The 22,327-nt window shown below is 47.6% G+C and overlaps 1 protein-coding gene across 4 annotated transcripts in view; it reads right to left on the reverse strand.

Annotated features, from left to right (window-relative positions):
* Positions 1 to 248: 248 nt before the first annotated feature.
* ldlrad3 (low density lipoprotein receptor class A domain containing 3) overlaps positions 249 to 22,327 on the reverse strand; it is a 113,414-nt gene continuing 91,335 nt past the window's right edge. For 2 of the 4 annotated variants that reach the window (XM_033039244.1, XM_033039242.1), the window contains exons 5-6: positions 8,233 to 8,599; positions 249 to 1,836 (exon numbers count right to left, since the gene is read on the reverse strand). In XM_033039244.1, coding sequence (XP_032895135.1) covers positions 1,653 to 1,836; positions 8,233 to 8,599 — 551 coding nt within the window. In that variant the 3' untranslated portion in view covers positions 249 to 1,652. Of the gene's footprint in view, positions 1,840 to 8,232; positions 8,600 to 22,327 lie in introns of all 4 variants that reach the window. The other 2 variants (XM_033039243.1, XM_033039241.1) reach the window with 1 other exon arrangement.

The following is a 22,327-nucleotide window of genomic DNA, read 5'->3' on the forward strand; positions in this document are numbered from 1 at the left end:
TTCCTTCGCTCCATAGATGCTGCTGCACCCGCTGAGTTTCCCCAGCAATTTTGTGTACCTAGGAACAGGGTACTGATTGGTGATGATCAGCCATGGACACATTGAATGGTTCGAAGGGCTGAATGGCCTACTCCTGCACCTATTGTCTATTGTCCCACCTGTCTGCGTTTGGTCCAAATCCCTCCAAACCTGTCCTATCCATGTATATGCCTAACTGTTTCTTAATTGTTGCGATAGTCCCTGCCTCGACGACCTCCTCTGGCACCTTGTTCCATACACTCACCACCCTTTGTGTGAAAAAGCTACCCCTCAGATTCCTATTCAATCTTTTCCCCTTCACCATAAACCTATTGTGTGGGTTTGATTGGGCAGAGATTAGATAGTATTGCAAATAAACCCCTATTGGGACATCCTCGTTAAATCTTTGTTGACTCGTGACAGAACAATCAGCCTTAGAAATCATTAAAGTTTGAATACAATGATCACACACAACAGTAAATCCAGCACATTGAATTGCAAGGTATCGGAGGGCAATTAGTTTCTCTTGAAAAGACAGCACCATCAGTTTTGAAAGAGGAAGCAAATCTCAGATTATAAACTAAAATAGCCTGAAATACAAGCCAGTGCTTGGACAGCGAAATGACGGTTTTGAGTGCAATCCCTTGTCAGATGAGCTTGGGTGTGGAAATGCTCGACGTATTTGATAGTTGTTGGCCCAACACGTGTCCCAGACTCAGAATCCATGGAAACCTCACAGAGGGTATCATCAGCCAGTTGTCATCTGTGACAGAGCTCCAAACCTTGACTGAGAGCCATCCCAAGGGGGCAGGGACACCCAGATACAGAGACTTGTGCCCCGGGAATGATGCGTTCCCAGTTAGAGCCCCGCTGCAAGGTGGGAAGAAGGACAACTGAGGTGATCTGCCATTCTTGCACACGTCATCTCGGGACTCCACTGTGGAGAGCCTCCCAGACACAGTGAGCCACACTACAGCTTGAGGATGGAGATGGGGGAAGAGAATCACACCCCAAAGGAACAGTCGACTATTGCCATGCAGTCACTATAAGTTGAATACTGAGAGCAGATCTGTCAGAAAGTAGTAAAATGTTTGTTTTTAGATTTTGAAATGCAATGGAACAAGCATCCAGAAATTGGCGTCAGCACAGTGCTGCTCATATCCTTTCTGCCCAGCTACACTGCTTGAAGCTCTCCAGTGATTCTGACATCTGTTAGTGTCTAGCGCTTGGTTGCTGTGAGCAGGCACCTAGTATCTGCAGTGGAGCCCAGTTGACAAGCGTGCATCTCAAAACGCCACCGTCTTACGCTAATTGATTAGGTTTCCAATGCAGGCTTTGCGTTACTTGACAATGAATTCGGCCCTGGAGCCCAATCGGCTGCCTGTGTCCAAGATCGTTCTCTTGCTCATCCCTGATGAACAGGTCTCCAGGGGCAAACATCTGCACAGCAGCTGGATTTCGCCACTCATCCAGATGCCACAGTCGTTCCTTCACGGAGGAAGGGATGCAAGAAGTCAACACGATTTAAAGTCTTGTTTTTACTTCTCAGATCAAAACCTTCGGCAAATGCGCCTTGAGTGGGTGTCAGTTCGTGCAAGAACACAGATGCTGCTCCACCACACTGCGGCGCGAGCTCACAGCTCCTCCTCTGATCTGTTGCTGAGCAGGCAGTCTCTGATTTCAGTGCCCTCCTGTAAGCTGCCGGGATGCTCCAAACTCAAGGTGCTCCCTGCCCTGGAGCGGTAAGGGGGCAGTTCAGGCTGGCTGTTCTCCATGCCCGACAGGTACGGAGGTGGCGGCAGGTCGAACCATGGTGGTCTGCTGGTGATGAGAAAAAACAACAAGTCTTTACAAATACTGAGCATTAAGGAATACATCTACACTAATTAAAGTACAAGAGGGTTTCAAATGACCACCTATTAACCTTCTGACCAACCCAGGTTAAACTGGACTCTACAATTAAATACATTTCTACTCATGATTGCATTCAGCATTGATAACATACAGCGTTGCCTCTGTTGAAACCAAAGAGTTTCTGGGATAAAGGAAACCTCTCTATTTTTCCTTGTGTGATCACTGCATAGGTGGAGGGATGGTTGGTGTGTGTGTGTGCGTGTGTGTGTGTGGGGGGGGGGGCTTGTAACAATTGTAGGAGGTTTGGTACAGTGGGGGAGAAATTGTAAATTGAAATAATGAGAGGATTCATGTTCATAAGTTCTAGAAGCAGAATTAGGCCATTCGGCCCATCAAGTCTACCCCACCATTCAACCATGGCTGATCTATCTTTCCCTCTCAACCCCATTCTCCTGTCTTTTCCCCATAACCCCTGACGCCCTTACTAATCAAGAATGGTGTTTAGTACAATGAGGGAGGATATGATCATATTGGGTTTATACAGAGAACTTCTATAGATTGAAAGGGGTTTGGGTAAAGGATTCAACACGTTAGGTGGACATTGCAGTGAATTCTGAACAAAGCAACCTCCCATTGGAAAGAAACATCCTCTGTTACACCCAGTTCCCAAGGTTCAGAAAGGGATTATTATGGAGCGTTAAAATCGCGACGTGATAGGACTTGATAGAGTGCAATATTATTTAGTGAAGGGGAAAGTGATAATCTGGACGGGATTTATACAGAGACATGCATCTCTTTGAAACGTTACTATTCTTTTCTTGATTTTCACCTTCACATTCGGAGAAACATGCCATGTCATTCAGACATGAAACATGTAGGGCAGGCATTTGATTTGAAGAATACCTTTGATGTGAAAAATACTAACAACTTTTCAGTGTAATGGAAAATTCAGATTGAGAGAAAAAAGGCCATATTTGATTGTTGCTCGTTTCCCACAACTGCCTAATATCCCGTAACGTCGAGGAAGTTGCAGTAAACTAGTTGTTTGATTCTGTGCATAGAAGGATGGGATTTTTGCCTCAAACTATAGATTTGGGGGATTAGTGTCAAGGATTGGTGAGGTGTACGTACACATGTGGTTGGCCCAACCAGCAGAATGAGACTGAGGTCGGTGTTTACTTTAATAATGTGAATATTCTTGTTACTAATTGTTCTTAAATATTTGATGAGATCAGAACCATAGTGTGATAACTAGTGTTAGAAGTAGTAATAACTAGAACCATAGTGTGATAAACCAGTGTTCTGTAATAATAAAGTGGCCAAGGAGACACTAGGAACTGCAGTTGTTGGAGTCTTGAGCAAAGGCCCACACAATGGCACAGTGGTAGAGTTACTGCCTTACAGCACCATGGATCCAGGTTCAATCCTGACTATGGGTGCTGTCTGTATGGAGTTTGTATGCTCTCCCGTGGGTTATCTTCGGGTGCTCTGGTTTCCTCCAACGTTGGCGAAGATCCTGTTTCCATATTTCTGAACTAAACTAAAACGCAAGGAACTGGGGGAACTCGGTGGGTCAGGCAACATCTGTGGAGGGTAGACACAACAAGCTGGAGTAGCTCAGCAGGACAGGCAGCATCTCTGGAGAGAAGGAATGGGTGACATTTCGGGTCGAGACCCTTCTTCAGACTAAACATCTGTGAAGGGAATGGACAGGTGACGTTTTTGGGTTGGGACTTTTCTTCAGACTGCTATTATTGGGGGGGGGGGGAGGAACTAGAAAAGAGAGGTGAGGGTGGAACACACCATGGCAAGTGATGTGGAGATAGACATACAATGCTGCAGTAACTCAGCGGGTCAGGCAGCATCTCTGGAGCAAAGGAATGGGTAACATTTTGGGTCGAGACTCTACTTCAGACTGAGAGTCAGGGGAGAGGGAAACTAGAGGTATGAAAAAGTGCAACATTTTGTGTCTATCTTCGGTGTACACCAGCACCTGCAGTTCCTTCCTACACAAGTGATAAGTGGATGCAGGTCAGAAGGGGGGTTGATTGGCAGATGGCGGTGGGATAAGTGTCAAAGACTAGAGGCAGTCAGAAAAGGAAAGAAGGAGTGGATGTAAAGCTGTATAGAGAGGGACACTTAGAAGGGGGTGAGGGGGAGGGGAAACGTGTGTCCAAGGATCTGGCCCTGGGATCAGGGGTTAAGAGCGTCAAAGGGGGAGAGAATGGTAGGTTGAGTGTACGTGTGCCTAAAAGGTGCACGAGACACAACTTCACAGGGGTTCCAACCGAGTGAGTGAAACTCAGTTGTGTAGGGCATGCCCAGTGACATTTGAAAGGCAACATCCTGTTAGTGACTGTCATGTCAATTACATTGCACTGAGAATGGCCTGGTGGAACTCCGGGAGTGATACAAAGTGATCCGGGACCTAGGTCGGCACAACGGTAGAGTTACTAAATCACAACGCCAGTGACCCGGGTTCTGACCCCAAGTGCTGCCTGTACGGAGTATGTACATTATCCGTGTGACCGCGTGGGATTTCTCCGGGTCCTCCGGTTTCCTCCCACACGTATGTGTTTGCAGCATAATTGGCTTTGGTAACATTGTAAAATTGTCCCTAGTGTGTAGGATGGTGTTAGTGTACGGGGTGATCGCTGGTTGGCGCTGACTCTGTGGGCAGAAGAGCCAGTTTCCGCGCTGTATCTCTAAAAGTCTAAAAAGTTTAGAAGTCTAACGAATAGTCATTACCAGGTTTGCGCTGGTGAATTTTTAATTGTGCTCGACTAGAAAGAAAAACTGAAATATGTGACTGAACTTTGAGGCCACTTATTTAACTGCTCTTCATAATCAGGTCCCCATTAAAAAAATATGCTCACTTTGATAGTCCTATCAAACTGAGTCTCACTAGCACCCACTAAAGAGAGTTTCACAATCATTGTCTCATTAAGGAATCAGTTTGATTTAAAAGGCAGCCATTAATTGGACAGTATCAATAGCTCAACCACATTCAGGCCGATTAGACTGCTCCCTCATCCATCACCTTTCAATAATTTATTCTGGATATGGCCAGTTGCTTTTCCAATGCCTAGAAAACAATGATGCAACCTCCACTGGTCTACAAAGAAACGGGCAGCGGCCAGAACAGGGACATCACACAGCCAAGCCACACACCACCGGGACCTGCAAACCTACTGCCATTGCAGCTGCTCCCTTTGCCCAACACCACTGCAGGAGAGTCTTTAGTGAACTGCAGTCTTTCAAGAAGGCAGCTCACCATTACTTCCCAAGCACAATTAAAAAGGAGCATTAAATATTGTCCCAGATAACGAAGGAAAAGGACTCTTGCTATTGCGGCCGCATTTTACCATCCAAGTCCCATGAAAGAGAATGTTTTGTGATCTGGATCCATTGAGGCAGGCAAGAACACTAATGGAACCCTTTTAATATTGGGAGTTTCACCAAGACGACCCCATCAAACCTACCAGAGGCGAGTTTGATAAGTGTGTGGATGACAAAATGAGAATAACCCTGGTCTAGTGAATAGAACGCGGGCAGTGTGTGATGTTCCCGTTTCCAGCTAAATGTGGTGGTAACCAGCCTAGATTAACCTCACTGTCAGTAGCAATATCATGAGTGGTTAACTTCAGTTAAAGATAGTCTGCCCTGTTCTTATAACAGGCATGCACCTTCTAAACGAGAGGTCCACTGCAGCTGCTGCAGATCACTCAAGTCCCAATGCCTTGAAATTACGGATTCCAAATAGTTGAGTGCATGAGGTCAGGCTGAGATGGGAATGATCCATCACAAGCAGAAATCCACATTAACACTGGACATTTTATCAATAAGCTTTTGTTTCGTTTGATGGCTACTGGCAGCTCCAAGACACTGCAAGCTTTCTGGATTTGGTCACAAATTAAGGATTCCAATACTTCTGTTCCATGACAGATAAGATTCAACAGAGACTCAATTATCCTCAAACTATCATTTCTTTCTTGTGGTGTGTACATCACTGCCCAGGCACACATTTATTTGACAGGTCAGGCCAGTCTGAAGAAAACGGTCTCGACCCAAAAAGTCTCCCATTCCTTCTATCCACAGACGCTGCCAGTCCCGCTGAGTTACTCCAGCATTTTGTGTCTATCTTCAGCATTTATTGCCCATTGCTAATTGCCCTTGGAAAGGTGTCGGAGCTGATGCCGTGAATCACTTCAGTGCTACCATAGGGGAGGGGATTCCAGGTATTCAACCAAATAGGGCTGAAAAGGACAGCGTAAGTCAGGATGTCTTGTGACGTGGACGGATAGTTTGAGGGATCAGTATTCCAGTGCTCCTGCTGCCTTTGCCCTCTGGCTGGTAGTGAATGTGAGTATGGAGGGCATCACCAGGGAGCCAGAGTGTGCCCGTGATATGAGAAAGATCTCTCAGGTGGTGGATGGGGTGATGATCAAGGAGACTATATTGGCACCAAAGACAATCCAATAGAAGCAACTATTTGATCCTGACTATGGGTGCTGTCTGTGTGGAGTTTGTACGAGGGATTTCTCCAGGTGCTCCGGTTTCCTCCCACACTATAAAGACGTCCAGGTTTGTAGGTTAATTGGCTTTGGTAAAATTGTAAATTGTCCCTAGTGTGCAGGATAGTGCTAGTGTACAGGGGGCACTGGTCAGTGTGGACTCGATGGACAGAGGGCTTGTTTCCGCACTGCACCTCTGAACCTAAATCTAAAGAAGCAACATCTGGGATGCGCAGTGGTGCAGCGGGTAGTGCAGCTGCAGCGGGTAGAGCCGCTGCCTCACAGCTCCAGTTACCCGGGTTCAATCCTGACTTCGGATTCCCCCGTGCACATTTGCACTGCTTTGCATATTCCCCCTGTGACCAAGTGGGTATCCCCCTGGTGCTCCGGTTTCCTCCCTCATCCCAAGGATGTGCGGGTTGGGAGGTTAACGGATTGTTTATTGCACCCGTATCTCACGTTACTTATGTACATGACAATATATTTGACTTGACACTATAAATTGTCTCTGGTGTGCAGGTGAATGGTGCAATCCACGGGGAGTGGATGGGAATGTGTGAATGAATCAAATGGAATGATGTAAATAAAATATATAAACATATCAGTGGGATAGATAGGGTAGACAGTCAAAACTTTTTTCCCCATGGTGGAAATGCCAAAGACTAGAGGGCAGAACCTAAGGTGAAGATTGCCGCAAAATGCTGGCGTGACTCAGCAGGTCAGGCAGCATCGCTGGAGAAAAGGAATAGGTGACATTTCGGGTCGAAATCCTTCTTCAGAGTGAAGAAGCTGAGCTACTCCAACATTTTGTGTCTATCTTCGATGTAAACAAGCATCTGCAGTTCCTTCCTGCAGACCTTGAGGTGAGATGGGCACAATTTAAAGGAGATGTCTGAGGCAAGTTTTTTAGAGAGCAGCGGATGCCTGAAACATGCTGCCAGAAGAGGTGGTGAAGACAGATAGGATAGTGGTGTTTATGAGACTTTTACATAGGCACATGGATATGCAAAGAATGGAGGAATATGGATCACGTACAGGCGGATGAGATTAGGTTATCCTGGCATCATGTTCGGCACTGACACGATGGGCCGAAGGGCCTGTGTCTGTACCGTTCCATGACTGATGTTTCATTCTACCTGTACCGCACTGTACTTGTCCATACAACACTAATCTTGACTTGACTAAATGGCCACGGTATTTGCCCATGACGTGCTGGCGAGCAGTAGAATCTGGGGGGAGCGGATGGGAATGTGTGAGTGAATAAAATGGATGAACATAAATAGGTGCTTGATGGTTGGAACATGCTAGATGCCCTGATTCTATGTTGCCCGTCTCCAGAACAGCGGACAGAACGGTGGCGCAGCGGTAGAGTTGCTGCCTTACATTGTCAGAGACCCGGGTTCAATCCTGACTTCAGGCACTGTCTGTACGGAGTCTGTACATTCTCCCCATGACCTGCGTGGGCTTTCTCCCACACTACAAAGATGTCCATGTTAACTGGCTTGATATAATTGTAAAATTGTCCCTAGGGTGATCGCTAGTCGGCACAGACTCGGTGGGCCGTAGGGCATGTTTCTGCGCTGTATCTCTAAACTAAAAGCAATAATCTAAACACTAGACGTGCCCATAATTAACCTCATTGTTACAAACCATTTTATAGTCAAACAAGTCGTGAACAGTAGCAGTGTGTGGGAAGAAACTGCAGACGCTGGTTTAAACCGAAGATAGACACAAAATGCTGGGGTAACTCAGCGGGACAGGCAGCGTCTCTGGAGAGAAGGAATGGGTGACGTTTCGGGTCGAGACCCTTCTTCAGACAGTCGCAGTGTGGCAGATTGTTGCTTACCTCTGTCCCAGCATGGCCTCAGAGTAGGAGGGGGGCACCTCTTGTGGGGTGAGGGGGTGGTGGCAGTGGGAGCTGGCGGTGAGCTGGATGCTGTTGCCGGCGTTGTAGGTGACGCTGCAGTGGTGGGCACGGTCCAGGATGACCAGGCGGGAGAGCAGCAGCGGGTGCTGCAGGCGCTGCAGCGGCGGAGTCACGTGGCCGATCAGGTTGTTGCGTTTGCGGTGGTGGTGGAGCACCATGGCCAGGAGCGCCATCAGCAGCACGAACACCACTGAGCTGCCGATGATGGCAAAGATGACGCTGGGATAGTAGGGGAACATCCGGATGTCCGATGTCACGTAGTCGTGACCTCCGCCCAGGCTGCTGTCTGGAGTTCAGAAGTCAAAATTAGGCCATGGGAGCAAAATTAAGCCATTCGGCCCGTCAATTGAATTTGACACTCCTCATCTTCCCCTTTAATCTACTGTATCTATTCTACTTTACTTTCATAAGTTCATAAGTGATAGGAGCAGAATTAGGCCACTCGGCCCATCAAGTCCACTCCGCCATTCAATCATGGCTGATCTATCTTTCCCTCTCATCCCCATTCTCCTGACTTCTCCCCATAACCCCCGACGACCGTACAAATCAAGAATCATTCAATCTCCGCCTTCAAAATACCCATTGACTTGGCCTCCTCAGCCGTCTGTGGCAATGAACTCCACAGATTCACCACCCTCTGACTAATGGAGGTAAGAGCCAGGAGTTAGACAGCACAATGGGGGATTCCAGGCAGTCATAGAGTTACTTGTGCCGGGAAACTGACCCATACCGAGACCACCCACCAACCACTGCCATCTCCTTCTAAAACAAAGTGGCAGGATATTAGTACATGACTGGCATAAACAGATCATTTTAATGCAAGTTGACTCGTGCCATAACATTGCTCACATAAATCACATGACGTGCTTTTTTCCACTTTATGTTTTAGACTTCAGAGATACAGCACGGAAACCGACCCTTCGGCCCACTGAGTCCGTGCCGACCAGTGGTCCCCCCGTACACTAACACTATCCTACACACTAGGGATAATTTTACCAAATCTGTAGGTCTGTGAAGTGTGTGAGGAAACTGAAGCACCTGAAACACATGTGGTCACAGGGAGAATGTACAAACTCCGTACAGACAGCACCCATAGTCAGGATCGAACCCGGGTCTCTGGCGCGGCAAGGCAGGAACTTTACCGCTGCGCCTCCATGCCACCACATTTGAGGACTGGGCCACATGTTCCTGGAGCACCATTCATTCCCAATAGCTCAGGGCTGGTCAGATCCACAGCACACGGCTGACTTGCTAAGATCCAAAGGCACAATCCTGGCGGCGTGCATGTTAGGAATGATGTAGCATGTGGCCCTGCTCTGCAGCTGAACACAAGGCACTTGCGGCTAAACAAAGGCCCTACTGTAAGAGGACTTGGACATTCCCATGACAGGACTCAAGATCATCACAGTTCACAGCATCGAGAGGAAGTGTCCTGGGCCAACAGACCTCTGCTGTGGACCCTGGAATTCTCTTGTGACGCTCAAACATCTATTGAATTGTTGTTAGACTAACTGTAGTCCAACAACCAATTAGTTGGGGAGGTTTGCCAAAAGAGTCTCTATGTTTCCTACACTTGTACATTGTGGTGTAGCTATGAGAGCTCATTGTCTCTTCAGGATTGTAACTACACCCTCATTTTTGGGAGTTTGATTATACAGATATTCAAACCCCTCTGTCTTTGTCAACTTTGAAGTAATTGCTCATTATGTGTCGTGTTTCGATCACTGAATTGCAATGAGAGAAGCCCGTTGTTAAACCTTTAGAACGGCTCATAAAATCATTCACTTGGAATTTATTCTAAACAAAAACAGGAAATGCCTAGCTAATAGACACATGAAAATAATGAGCTATGCATAAGATGTCCTGTTTCTGGGTCAGAATTAACTCTTACATTAGCATGGTATAACTGTGAAGGGGCAACAAGATACAGGTTCGTAAACAGCTTGAATAGGGTGATGAACAATGACATATGAGGAGCCATACTGATTGAAATGATTTAACACATTACATAAATGCTGGAGAAACTGTAAATAGATGTGTGTAATACTGAGATGCAAGGAACTGCAGATGCTGGTTTACAACAACAACAAAAAACAAAGCACTGGAGCAACATAGACACAAAATGCTGGAGTAACACAGCGGGTCAGGCAGCATCCCTGGAGAGAAGGAATGGGTGACATTTCGGGTCGAGACCCTTCTTCAGAATGAGTGTGGGGTAGCGGGAAGTGTGGTGGGGGCAGGACAAAGCCCGGCGAGACATAGGTGGCACAGAGGAGGAGGGGCAGCGCGAGAGGGTCTCAGAGAACTCCCGTGGGAGAGTGGAGGAGAACCTCTTCAGAGCAGACATACCTTGAGAGGGATTTCACAGTGGAGCACTGAAAAGGAGATGCAAGGAACTGCAGGTGCAGGTGTAGGAGCAGGACAAATATAGTGCAATATCTATCAGCTCTAACAGTCTACTGGTGCAAGGAAAATGAAATAATTTCAGAAAACACTCCGCAGGTCAGAAAAAGTTTCAGATCAATAAGCTTTTATGGGAAGTACACACCAAACGGGATGCCTCTACATCTTACATGTTCCCACTTTGTTACTCTAGTCACCTCCTCACACTATTGTCTTGTCTGTTACATACAGCCTATCCTTTGAAAATCCACCTGGGTTATTTTCAACTTCTCAAAACGCTCAAGTTGCTTTCTCTCCACTTATATATTGTACTCATCTCTCCATAACAAATATTAAACCAGGAGGCAATTTCCTGACATTCCATTCCCCCCACCCTCCCTCCCTCCCTCCCTCCCCCCGGCCTCCCTTTCTTAAGCACTGGAGTAAAATTTGCCATTTTCTTGTCTGATGGAATAATTCCTGAATCAAGAGAACTTTGCAGAATTGCAATTGCAGGCAATTTCCTTAATAGTCCCCTTCAAAACCCAGGGGATAGAAAGATCAGTTGGTTTTGATTACCACCATACATTCTAATACCATTTGGTTGTTCTCGTTAACTTTAGTGAGTGCCAATCGTGGATTCATTATCCGTTTCCCTGGAGCGTCTGATATGACAACTGACACTGTCTCCTGTATCTGTTCAATACATTTGCCACTTCCCTCCTCTCATTTGCAATCTCACTTCTTATTTTTGATATGGAACAGAGTTTCTTTTCTGTCATTCATATTCCCAATGTACTCCACCCATTACTTCCTGAGATTTCCTTGCAACAATAATCGTAAAAAAGCTGTGTTTATTTTCATAACCCTGACATTTTTTGCAGTCATTACTCTTTTGCTTTTCCTCACATCTCCCCTCTTCCCCTGGATCTACAAGATTCATTGTACTCTTGTGTGTATTTTCCTTCAGATTTATTCATCTTGCAGCTCTTTTGTTAACCATGGCTATTTGTCTGGCAAGTATGGTGTTGGCCAGCACGGTGGCGCAACGGTAGAGTTGCTGCCTTACCGTGCCAGAGATCGGGTTTGATCCTGACTACTGTTGCTGACTGTACGGAGATTGTGACCGCGTGGGTTGTCTCCGGGTGCTCCGGTTTCCTCCCACACTCCAAAAATGTACAGATTCGTAGGTTACTAGGCTGTGGTAACATTGTAAAATTGTCCCTAATAGTGTTAGTGTACGGAGTGATCGCTGGTCGGCATGGACTCGGTGGACCGAAGGGCCTGTTTCCGCACTGTATTGCTAAACTAAACTATACTAAACTAGTCCTGGCCTTTCAGGACATTTACTTCTGCACATCTCCCATAGCCTCACTGAAGATGACACTGTCTTCTCCTGCAGCAGTCCCTGGGGGTTGAGGCTGGCTTGCCTCCACAGCAGATGTGAGGAATGGAGGATGCCTGCATGTGAGAAGCTGCTGTGGACCAGCCGCTGCAAGGTCCGGACAGCTTGACATCCTGGTCCATCACCGAGGAGCTCCAAGACATTTGGAGATTAGGAACAGTGGCATTGATGCAGGGGACATGCGTATATAGGTGTGCAGGAAGGAACTTCAGATGCTGGTTTAAACTGAAGACACAAAGCACTGGAGTAACTCAGTGGGACAGGCAGCACCTCTGAAGAGAAGGAAAGGGTGACGTTTCGGGCCGAGACTCTTCGTATATAGGTGAGCACACAGAGATTTAAAACACACGCACATGTACACACACTCCTGACCATACATACATTCTGTATCTCGAATGCACACACACACACACTAAACTCAGAAGTATCCTGACCCACGCACATTCTTATCTTGGCTCTACACTAAGTGTGTGTAGGCATATCCTGAACAAATACACATACACTCACAGAGATTCTCTGATCACCCGCACACTAACACACACACACATCATTGTTACCTGTGCCCTCTTGCTCTCTCCCTTCCCTACACTAGTCCTCCCCACACCTTTAGGTCCTCCATCCCCTAACCCCTTCCCCCAGTCCCCCTCCTACCGTAACAGAGAATGATGTTCTGATCTTCACAGTTCTTTTTCTCCTCTCCTCTGTTCCCTACAATTTAATTGGGGAGGCAAATCAACCCAGTGCGGTGGGGAAATGAATACCAATCAAATCCTGCTCCAGATTAGCAGTCCAGGCCTTGACCTCTCCCTCATTCACGTGTTTCTTGTGTTAATTTAAAAATTTAAATATCTTTGAATGGAGACGCCAGACAAAATTCCATGTTCTTTTGATTAAGCAGAGCTATTTCTTTTCAAAATCAAATTGGTAATTTTTTTAAACCTTGGCTCCACAATACTCCTTTAATTTATTTTACCTGCATGATACCGAAATAATTTAGACTTTCAAAAGACTGCCTGGCTCAGAGAAGCGTTATTATATAATCAAAAAGAATTGCATCAACTGCCTATAATACCCGAGATGATGAACAGAATGCTTTTGATGACATTTGGAGGATTGCTTTAGGATTTTTTCTGCATTTGACAAGATGACATTCATGAAAAATATTTGTTCAATACTTCTATTACATTAACTATTCTAAAACATAAGCTATCTATCTATACATAACTAAAGCTCTGATCTTGTTAACTTCCGGTTGCACGGTCATTCTATTTGCGCAAAAACGTTACGCGATAGCGCTACGATTTTTTGCCAGCTTACTCGCCGTTCTCCTGCGCTGCGATTGGACCAAGTTTCGTTCCGATCGGTCGTCTAATGTAAACTTTAGCCAGGTTTAAACATCTTAAAAACCGCGCGTGCGCAGATCGATCTCTACTGCCATTCAGTACCGCAACATTTCTCCTGTCACTCTGCGGGATGGTCCGCCCCTTCCTGCGCCATCGTGTCTTTATTACTGGAGCGGTGGATGGCCGGCGGAGGATTTCACAATTTTCGGAGGGACTGGAAACGACCCAGCCCGGCACGGGAAATGTCGCCAAACGGAAAGCGGAGAATCTGATCTCGGCGGAGGACAGCAAACAGCAGACCAGCGGTCCAGCTGTGAGTCCGCTCCAGCCCCTTCCCCTCTGGTCCCTCTTGCTGGCTCCTCCCCCGTGATACCCCCCACAACCCCCGTATTTTGTCCAAACTCTCTATCCCCCGCCCCAACACCCCCCGCCCACACCCCACCAACACCCCATCCCCCCACCCACATCCCCCCCCTGCCCACACTCCCCTCGCCCCCACAAACCCTTCCCCCCCATCCCACGCACCCCACACCCGGGGGAGGAGGGGAGATCAGGAGCGTCAATACGGGAACCCGTCAGCTGCGCCTGCGTAGTTAAGGGCTATGGATGAGTGGTGGAATAATGCATTGGGGGAACGGGTTGCATTGGGGGAACATGTGAGTGGTGAAATATTGCATTGGGGAATGGGTTGCATTGGGGGGACCAGGCCTCCCGTGTGGCTGGAACCCAACGGGTCCCACTTAGTCTAGTTAAAAACATAAAAATGGAAGGAAATTCATCTTAGCCTACCTGCTAAATTACAGGCATAATCTACACTAGGAGGAGAAGGAGGTTATTGGTGCCTTCCCTCACAGTGGAAAGTGGGGGGACGTTCATGTTGAATCCTACAGTGTATTGTGTCTTTACCATGCATCCATATATTTTATTTTATATGGATGCATGGTAATCTAATTTTTTTCTCTGTAAAGCACTTTGGCTTCAACGTGATTTGATTTAAAAGTGCTATATAAATAAAATTTACTTACTTACTTACTTACTTACACCTCCATTGGCACGGCTTGTCATTTAATCAGTATGTAAGAAAACTCGGTGTTAGGTGTAGATGCAAGGAACTGCAGATGCTGCTTGACACAAAAAAGACACAAAGTATTGGAGTAACTCAGCTGGTCATGCAGCATCTCTGGAGGACATGAAGAATAGTCTTGACGGTAAACGCTGCCTATCCATGTCCTCCAGAGATGCTGCCTGACTCCCTGAGGTATTCCAGCAGCCTCTGTCAGTAAAAGGTGATCAAGCCAAATGCAACATCTGTCTAGTCCTGTGTTGGCTAGTGATTGTCCTGTTGCCCTTGAGGCTTAGCAACACAGCAAGAATCAGATAACATGTCAAATGTGTTCATTCACGCCCTTTGTCTAAAACTGGCTTGCAAGGTTCCAGATACAGATCTTCCCCAGGTAACGACTGCCCGACTTATGTACAACTCACAGACACAAATGATCGTTTGGGAGAAGGGTGGGATGGATTTGCGGGATGGATTTGCGGGATGGATTTGTGGGATGGATTTGCCAGCTGCTTCGCGGGGCTGCCGGCATCTTCCGCCGTGTGGGAACTCTGTTCAAAGGTTGAGTTAATCGCCCTGTCTCGACCCGAAACATCACCTATTCCTTCGCTCCATAGATGCTGCCTCACCCGCTGCGTTTCTCCAGCATTTTTGTCTACCATTGAAAAAGCACTTGTGTTCACTTTAAATCTATCCTCATAGTATTTGTCCAAAACTGCATCTCATTTCAAAATCACTGCATCTCTCAGATCAGGAACCGGATTCAGCCAGTCCAATTCTGCTGGAAAGAAAATAAGTTAATCACTGCAGTTTACATCTATTTTTCCCTCTGTCCCATGTCCTTAACTTGTGTTTAAGGACTTGGGACCTAGGGACGCTGCACTGGCAGCAGCCTCTACCTACAGCCTGTCTGTCATTTCTATCTTTTTTTAAATTTCCAGTTAGTCTAAAGTCTGTTTTAGGGGGAAACTTTAACTTTTCTATGTGGGGGAGGGGGGCAGGGTAAGGGGGAAAACGTCTCCCAGTCTCTTCCTGGCGGGGACGCGACTATTTCCCCGAGTCGCGTCCTCGCCCCCCACCTCGCGGCTTACCAGCTGGATCGGAGCGGCCTTTCCTGCCGGGGACCGGGAACCGGACCAGGGCTGCTACAGCGGCGGCGCAGCGCTGGAGTCACCGCGGAGCGGGCGATGCCTACCTGGGTCGCCGTTTGGAGCTCCGGAGCGTTGGGCCGCTGCTCCAACATCGTGGAGCTCTGGTGCGGAGAGCTTCCAACGCGGGCGGTGCTGACCGTCATCGTGGAGTCCTGGGGCGCCTTGCAGAGGGTCTCCAGCAGCAGTCTCCACCCGGCGCGGCCTGCGGACTTTGGAAGCCGCCGACTCCGGTAGGAGGGGGCTGACTCTGGTGTCCACGCCGCTGAGGACGTCCCGCAGCCCCGACGTTGGACTTGCAACACCCCGGCGAGCGGTCCTGAACATCGGGCCACCCGTAGCGGCAACTGCGGAGGGCACGGGGAGGCCCTGACCACGGGGAACAATGGAGGAAGAGACTGACTTTGGTGCCTTCCCACACAGTGGGAAACTTTGATTCTGCTGTGTGGGGATGTTTTATGTCAAACCCTATAGTGTGTTGTGTCCCTTTTGTTATTGTATGGCTGTATGGGAATTTCATTTCACTGTGTCATCTGGCACATGTGGTGAATAAATCTATCTTGTATCTTGTATCTTGTATCATTAGTGATCTATTAGTTGGAATGATTAATGTCAAAGATTGATGTACAGTAGACCCAATATTTGATAAGCCTCACGATGATGCTTGCTTTACACTTTAGCCTCATTGACCAGGTACTTAAGCTATATTTGGCTCAGATTTATTAAGTAACTGCTGTCTGATTTTCTTCCCCTCCTTTATCATGAGATTAATTACGATTTTCTCACGCTCTGTGGCATTTACTATTTCTGAACGGCCCACAAAATGTTACATTGATCTGCAGCAAAATCGAATTGCAGATCCATATTTCTCCAGCCAAACGGATCCCTTTCTCTCTAATTGCTGTTCACTTCAATAGGAAGTCAAAATAGATGCTCCTCGTGCCTGTTCATCTCAGCGCTACTTTCCATCAATCAGGAGGGGCTTTGGAGCATTCTCCTCCAGCTCAGCTGCCCAAAGAAATTCTTCCCCATCTTGTGTTTGTTTCATCGTGCCACGCAAGCTGTGGCGTTGGTCAACGGGTTAACAACTGCGCCAACCCCAATTGAACAAGGCTGCATCATTTTCCAGTCTCACTTCACCTTCACCAGGTGGAGTGGGACCTCCATTGTTCAACCTCAGTCAATGCATCTGGAGGTTGAGCTTCATGTTCCATGAGCGACTTATTCATTGAACATCTGAGAGGTGAGCGTTACACTAAACATTAACGGTTCTCTATCCTGCTGTACGATACGACACACCAACTAGAATAGTTCACGGTGAGACCTGGCAAAAATTGGACATTTCCCTTTCCCGGGAGCCAAAGTGACGATATCAGTGATAAAATTCACAATCGAGTCCCCAGCGCAACCTGGGCTATCCGTGGGGAAGTGCGCTTGTAAGGTTAATAAAAGTTCCTTTGAATGAGAACATACGGTTGATGTTACAGCTCTGGGGTTTCCTTACCCTTCTAATTCAGCCACCTCAGAAAAAAAGTTGGAAACTAGGAGTGGGAAAGCATTCCGTTTGCAACTGTTGTCTCTTCAACCTGATTCGGAACCAGTGCTGAGATCAAACAATTACATCAGTCGCAAACACCTCGCGGCTACTCTGCTGTCTCCACTCGATTTATTTACAGACGGAGATCTGACCAAATCTGTATATGAAGGAACTGCAGATGTTGGTTTACACCATGGACACAAAATGCTGGAGGAACTCAGCGGCACAGGCGGGATCTTTAGAGCGAAGGAATGGGTGATGTTTTGGGTCGAGACCCTTCTTCAGACACAGAAGACCCAAAACGTCACCCATTCCTTCTCTCCAGTGAAGGAGGGCTAATGCGTGCAAAAGTTAAGCATGCCACAAGCTTTTGATGCAGATGAGCAGATAACTCAGTGGGTCAGGCAGCATCTAGCTTTAGTTTTTAGTTTATAGTTCTAGAGATACAGCTCACTGAGTCCGCCCCAACCAGTGATCCGCACACACTAGCACTATCCTACACATTAGGGACAATTTACAATCTTTACCGAAGCACAAACCTGTACTTCTTTAGAATTTGGGAGCAAACTGGAGCACCCGGAGAAAACCCACTCAGGTCATGGTGAGAACATACAAACTCCTTACACACTGCACCCCCCAGTCAGGATCGAACCTGGGTTTCCGGCGCTATAAGGCAGCAACTCTACCAGGATGTGGATTTCAGTCTTCTTTCTCCTAAGGACTACATATTGTCATCGTAACGCCTTGGCAGTGAATTTTGCCTTTGCCAAGTAGCTAGGAATGTTAACGAAAGTGAATGAAAAGCATACGTGGTGTCAGTATTGAACATTCTCTTGAGTCAAATGCAGCACAACTGTCCATCCTTACTACATGTCTTGAATATCAAGCAGCTCTGGGGCCACATATATATTTAATCTCCAGTTTAAATAATGTTTTGTTGACAGGTTGGCTGGTGATGACAAGATATGAGGAAACAATCTATCTGTAAGGTCAGGGGGGTGCAGGAGAACTCTGCTGGGTAGGGCAGTGGGGAGGTTGACTGTTGCTTTACCATCAAGGGCTGGGTTTATGGGAGTTGAGCTGAGTTTAGATTATCGTCACGTGTACCGAGGTACAGTTTTGTTGCATGCTAACCAGTCAGCTGAAGGACTATACATGATTATAATTGAGCCATCCACAGTTTGGTACACGATGAAGGGAATAATGTGAATAACGTTTAGTGCAAGATCAAGCCAGTAAAGTCCGATCAGAGATAGTCCGAGGATCTCCAATGAGGTGGATAGTAGTTCAGGACTGCTCTTAGGTTGTGTAGGATGGTTCAGTTGCTTGATAACAGCTGGGAAGAAACTGCTCCTGAATCTGGAGGTGTGCGTTTTCACCCTTCTATACCTTTTGCCTGATGGGAGAGGGGAGAGGAGGGAGTGGCCGGGGGCCGGATTTAGTCGGCTCTTGGCATTGAAGGAAATGTGGGACCTGGAGAGCTTCTTCAAGAGCAAACACTCCATTTTTTATCGCCCACCTTTACCCTGCGGCATCACAAACTCAGGTTAAGTACAGAACGGGTGCAGGCATAGTGAGGGTCTTCCCAACACCAGTTGGTGTGCAACACTGGCATTCTGCTGAGCTGCATGTGCACCATTTTTAATTATGAAAATAAATGTATTCAATTATTAACAATAATAATATTTACAAAACAAACAGTAAGACACCGACTACCAAATACAAAAATTACCAAATATTCTTAATACTAAATAACTGATCCAGGATACAGTTGACCCCCAGAGGTCCCGGAAATCCCCCATGGTGGACATAGCGTGTTTCCTTTCGAGGGACACCTGGGCATGGGCGTAACCCTGGACAAGGGTGAGGAAGTGTAGGGTGTGGAGGAGGAGTCCGTACAGGAGATGTCTCCCTGCTTGTGCACTGCTGACTTGTTACAGGGCTTTGTTCTTGCGATCAAACACTCACAGGCACGTCTGCCCTCATACTTTAAAACAGACTCCCACATGGGCTGCACTCTGCTGCCCAGGGAGCTTTACACTAACTCCCACCCTCTCTACTGCTGAGAGCTGCTGCACTGATAACCTAGAGAGAAGGAAGATGTGGGGAAATGGTGGCTTCCATCATATTCGGCAGCATGAGATACGAGGGAATGCTGAATCCGAGCAGCCTGTCAACAAGGTGCTGCCAATCCCCAACGTGTGACCACACCCAGGGGCGGAAAACCCGGGGGGGGGGGGGGGGGGCAGAGGGGACAGGGACTAAGTCCCCCACTGTTTTGAGATGTGGGGGACATCTCCCCCCCCCACAAGTTTTTGTCATCCGGATTTTAAAATCCCCGCTTTCCGCGAGACAGTGGAGCTGGGACTGCTGATCGAGGGCGCCGATTGGACGAGAGAGACGTCGGTCAGCAGGCAATGGGGGCGGGACATGATGATTCAGCGCGATGATTGGAGGAGGGAGGAGTGGGGGGGTGTGATTGAGGATGGTGATTGGAGGAGGGAGACGTGCCAAAACACTCTCGGCACAGACCTGTGCCTCATCCGCAGCCAGGATCCCGGCCGATTCTCCGGCGCTGTTCCGTCCCCACCCGAGTGTCCCCCCCATGGATGGCCAGAGAGGTCGGGAGTCAGACGGGAGCTGTACCCCCAGGCCCACAGCCAGCGCAGAGAAGCAGCGCTAAACCTAGCTCAACTTTGCCTGTCCTGCCAGGTTAATCTGCCTGGGCTTGCGGGAAATATGGCCAGCGCGGAGAAGCAGCGCTGGTATCCCGTCAGTCCAGTCAGGGCTTGTAGGTGAACCCGGCGAGACAGGCAGAGTTGAGCTGCATTTAGCGCTGGATTGAGTCTCGCGCATGTGTTTGTGAGTGTGCGCATGCGCGCGTGGCCCGCCAAAAAATTGTGTCCCCCCTGTCCCCCGGTCCCCTCCATATTTTGACAGCGAGTTCTGTGCCTGACCACACTCATTGGACCTGGCCTGAGCTCCACATCTCAACACTGAGAGGTTGCACACTTCACCTCTGCCTCCTCCCACACCAGCCCTCACAGACGGCACCTCCTCACCAAGCTGTGTTATTTAGTTTAGTTTAGAGATACAGCGCGGAAACAGGCCCTTCGGCCCGCTGAGTCTACGCCGAGCGAATCCCGCGCATTAACACACACTAGGGACAATTTTACACGTATACCAAGCCATTTAACCTACAAACCTGTACATCTCTGGAGTGTGGGAGGAAGCCGACGATCTCGGAGAAAACCCACGCAGTCATGGGGAGAACGTACAAACTCCGTACAGACAGCACCCGTAGTCAGGATCGAACCTGCGTCTCTGGCGCTGCAGGTGCTGTAAGCACAAACTCTTCCGCTGCGCCACCGTGCCACTGTGGCTGATTGATTACGGTGGAGTCAGAGGTAACGCTCCAGCTTCCCAGCACAGCAGTGCGATCAGCAACCCGTCTCTCCGCATAACGTGCTGCAATGACCCCATTTACAGGTGATCCCACTGGTAATCTCATTCCTGGCGATTCACCCTGAGCACTTCGATGGGCTCGGTAATCACACGGACGGCACTTGACTGCAATCCTCAGTTGCTCTATCTTACTTATCTGGCAATTCTCCAGAGAAGAAAATTCTTAAGAGAGCGGATAGACTTGTTCTGGCAAAACATTCAAAACACAACTCATTCTTATGAGCACGTTTCCGCAAAACAGCCTTTCCTAATACAGCATTGCCCTGCGGATTATTAAGAATCAGTCACCACTAGAATTACCATCAGATTATGCCATTTCCCATTAATCCTCAAATGTACTGTTTCCACTCACTCTATATTACATAGATATATTTTTAGCACCGTGAATTCATTTAACTTTTCTAAAGCACTTCACAGGGTGCACTGATCCATTCCGAGGGAACTGAACTTCAAAAGAGAGTGTGCAGAAGAGGTTTACTAGGAATGCTGCCTGAATTACAGAGTGTTAGCTACAAGGGCAGGTTGGACAAACTTTGATTGTATTTTCTAGAAATGAGGAGGTTGAGGGAAGATCTGATCAAAGTATTTAAATGTATGAGAGGCATAGATGAGGCACACCGTCAGAACCTTTTACCCAGGGTCGAAATGTTAAAGACTAGCGGCCTCAACTCTTCTGTGCCAGCTCCTCCATAATCCTCAACTCCACAATACTGAAGTCACTGGGAGCATCACTAGCCATCCCTGCCGCTACCAAATGTGGGCAGGTTGCAGTCACCCAATGTGCTGTGGATGGGCATGGGGAAACCCAAGGTGGGTGGATGAGAGAGAGCTCAGTAGTAGAATGGAAAAGTTTATGTGTATTATTGGCACATGTACTGAAGTACAGTGAAAAGCGTTGCTTTGCTTCTTCTCCCAACGGGGTATCTGAGGTAATGGGCAGGAGAATGGGTTTAGGAGGTAGAGAAAGATCCGCCATGATTGAATGGCAGAGTAGACTTGATGGGCCGAATGACCTAATTCTAATCCTATCACTTATGATCTTATGATCTTATGATATATTACACATGTCAATAAAGGAGCTGAGGAGGAGTTACTTTAGTCAGAGGGTGGTGAATCTGTGGAATTCATTGCCACAGAAGGCTGGAAGCCAAGCCAATGGATATTTTTAAGGCAGAGAGAGATAGATTCTTGATTAGTGCAGGGGTCTGGGGTTACGGGGAGAGGGCAGGAGAACGGGGTTAGGATCGGGAAAGATATATCAGCCATGATTGAATGGTGGGGTAGACTTTATGGGCCGAATGGCCTAATTCTGCTCCTATCACTTATGAACTTATGAAAGTAAAGTCCAATACATAGATTAAAGGGGAAGATGCAGAGTGCCAAATACAAGTCTTTGATTATGTTGGCTGCCTTTCCGAGGCAGCGTGAAGTGTAGGAGGCAATGGTGGGAAGTCTGGTCAATGTGATGGACGGGGTTTCATCTACAACTGGCTGCAATTTCTTGTGGTCTTAGGCAGAGCTGTTTTCAAACTGATGAAACCTGACAGCGTGCTTCTAGAAGGGGGAAGACAGAACGTTGTTTTGAGGGATGAGGAGAGAGTTGCAGGAACCAGGTGAATGATGACTGAAATGATGGGAGAATGAAGGAGTGGAAGGAGAGCTGGAAGGAGGGGG

Source organism: Amblyraja radiata, chromosome 20 (assembly GCF_010909765.2).
Source record: "Amblyraja radiata isolate CabotCenter1 chromosome 20, sAmbRad1.1.pri, whole genome shotgun sequence".
NCBI lineage: Eukaryota > Metazoa > Chordata > Chondrichthyes > Rajiformes > Rajidae > Amblyraja > Amblyraja radiata.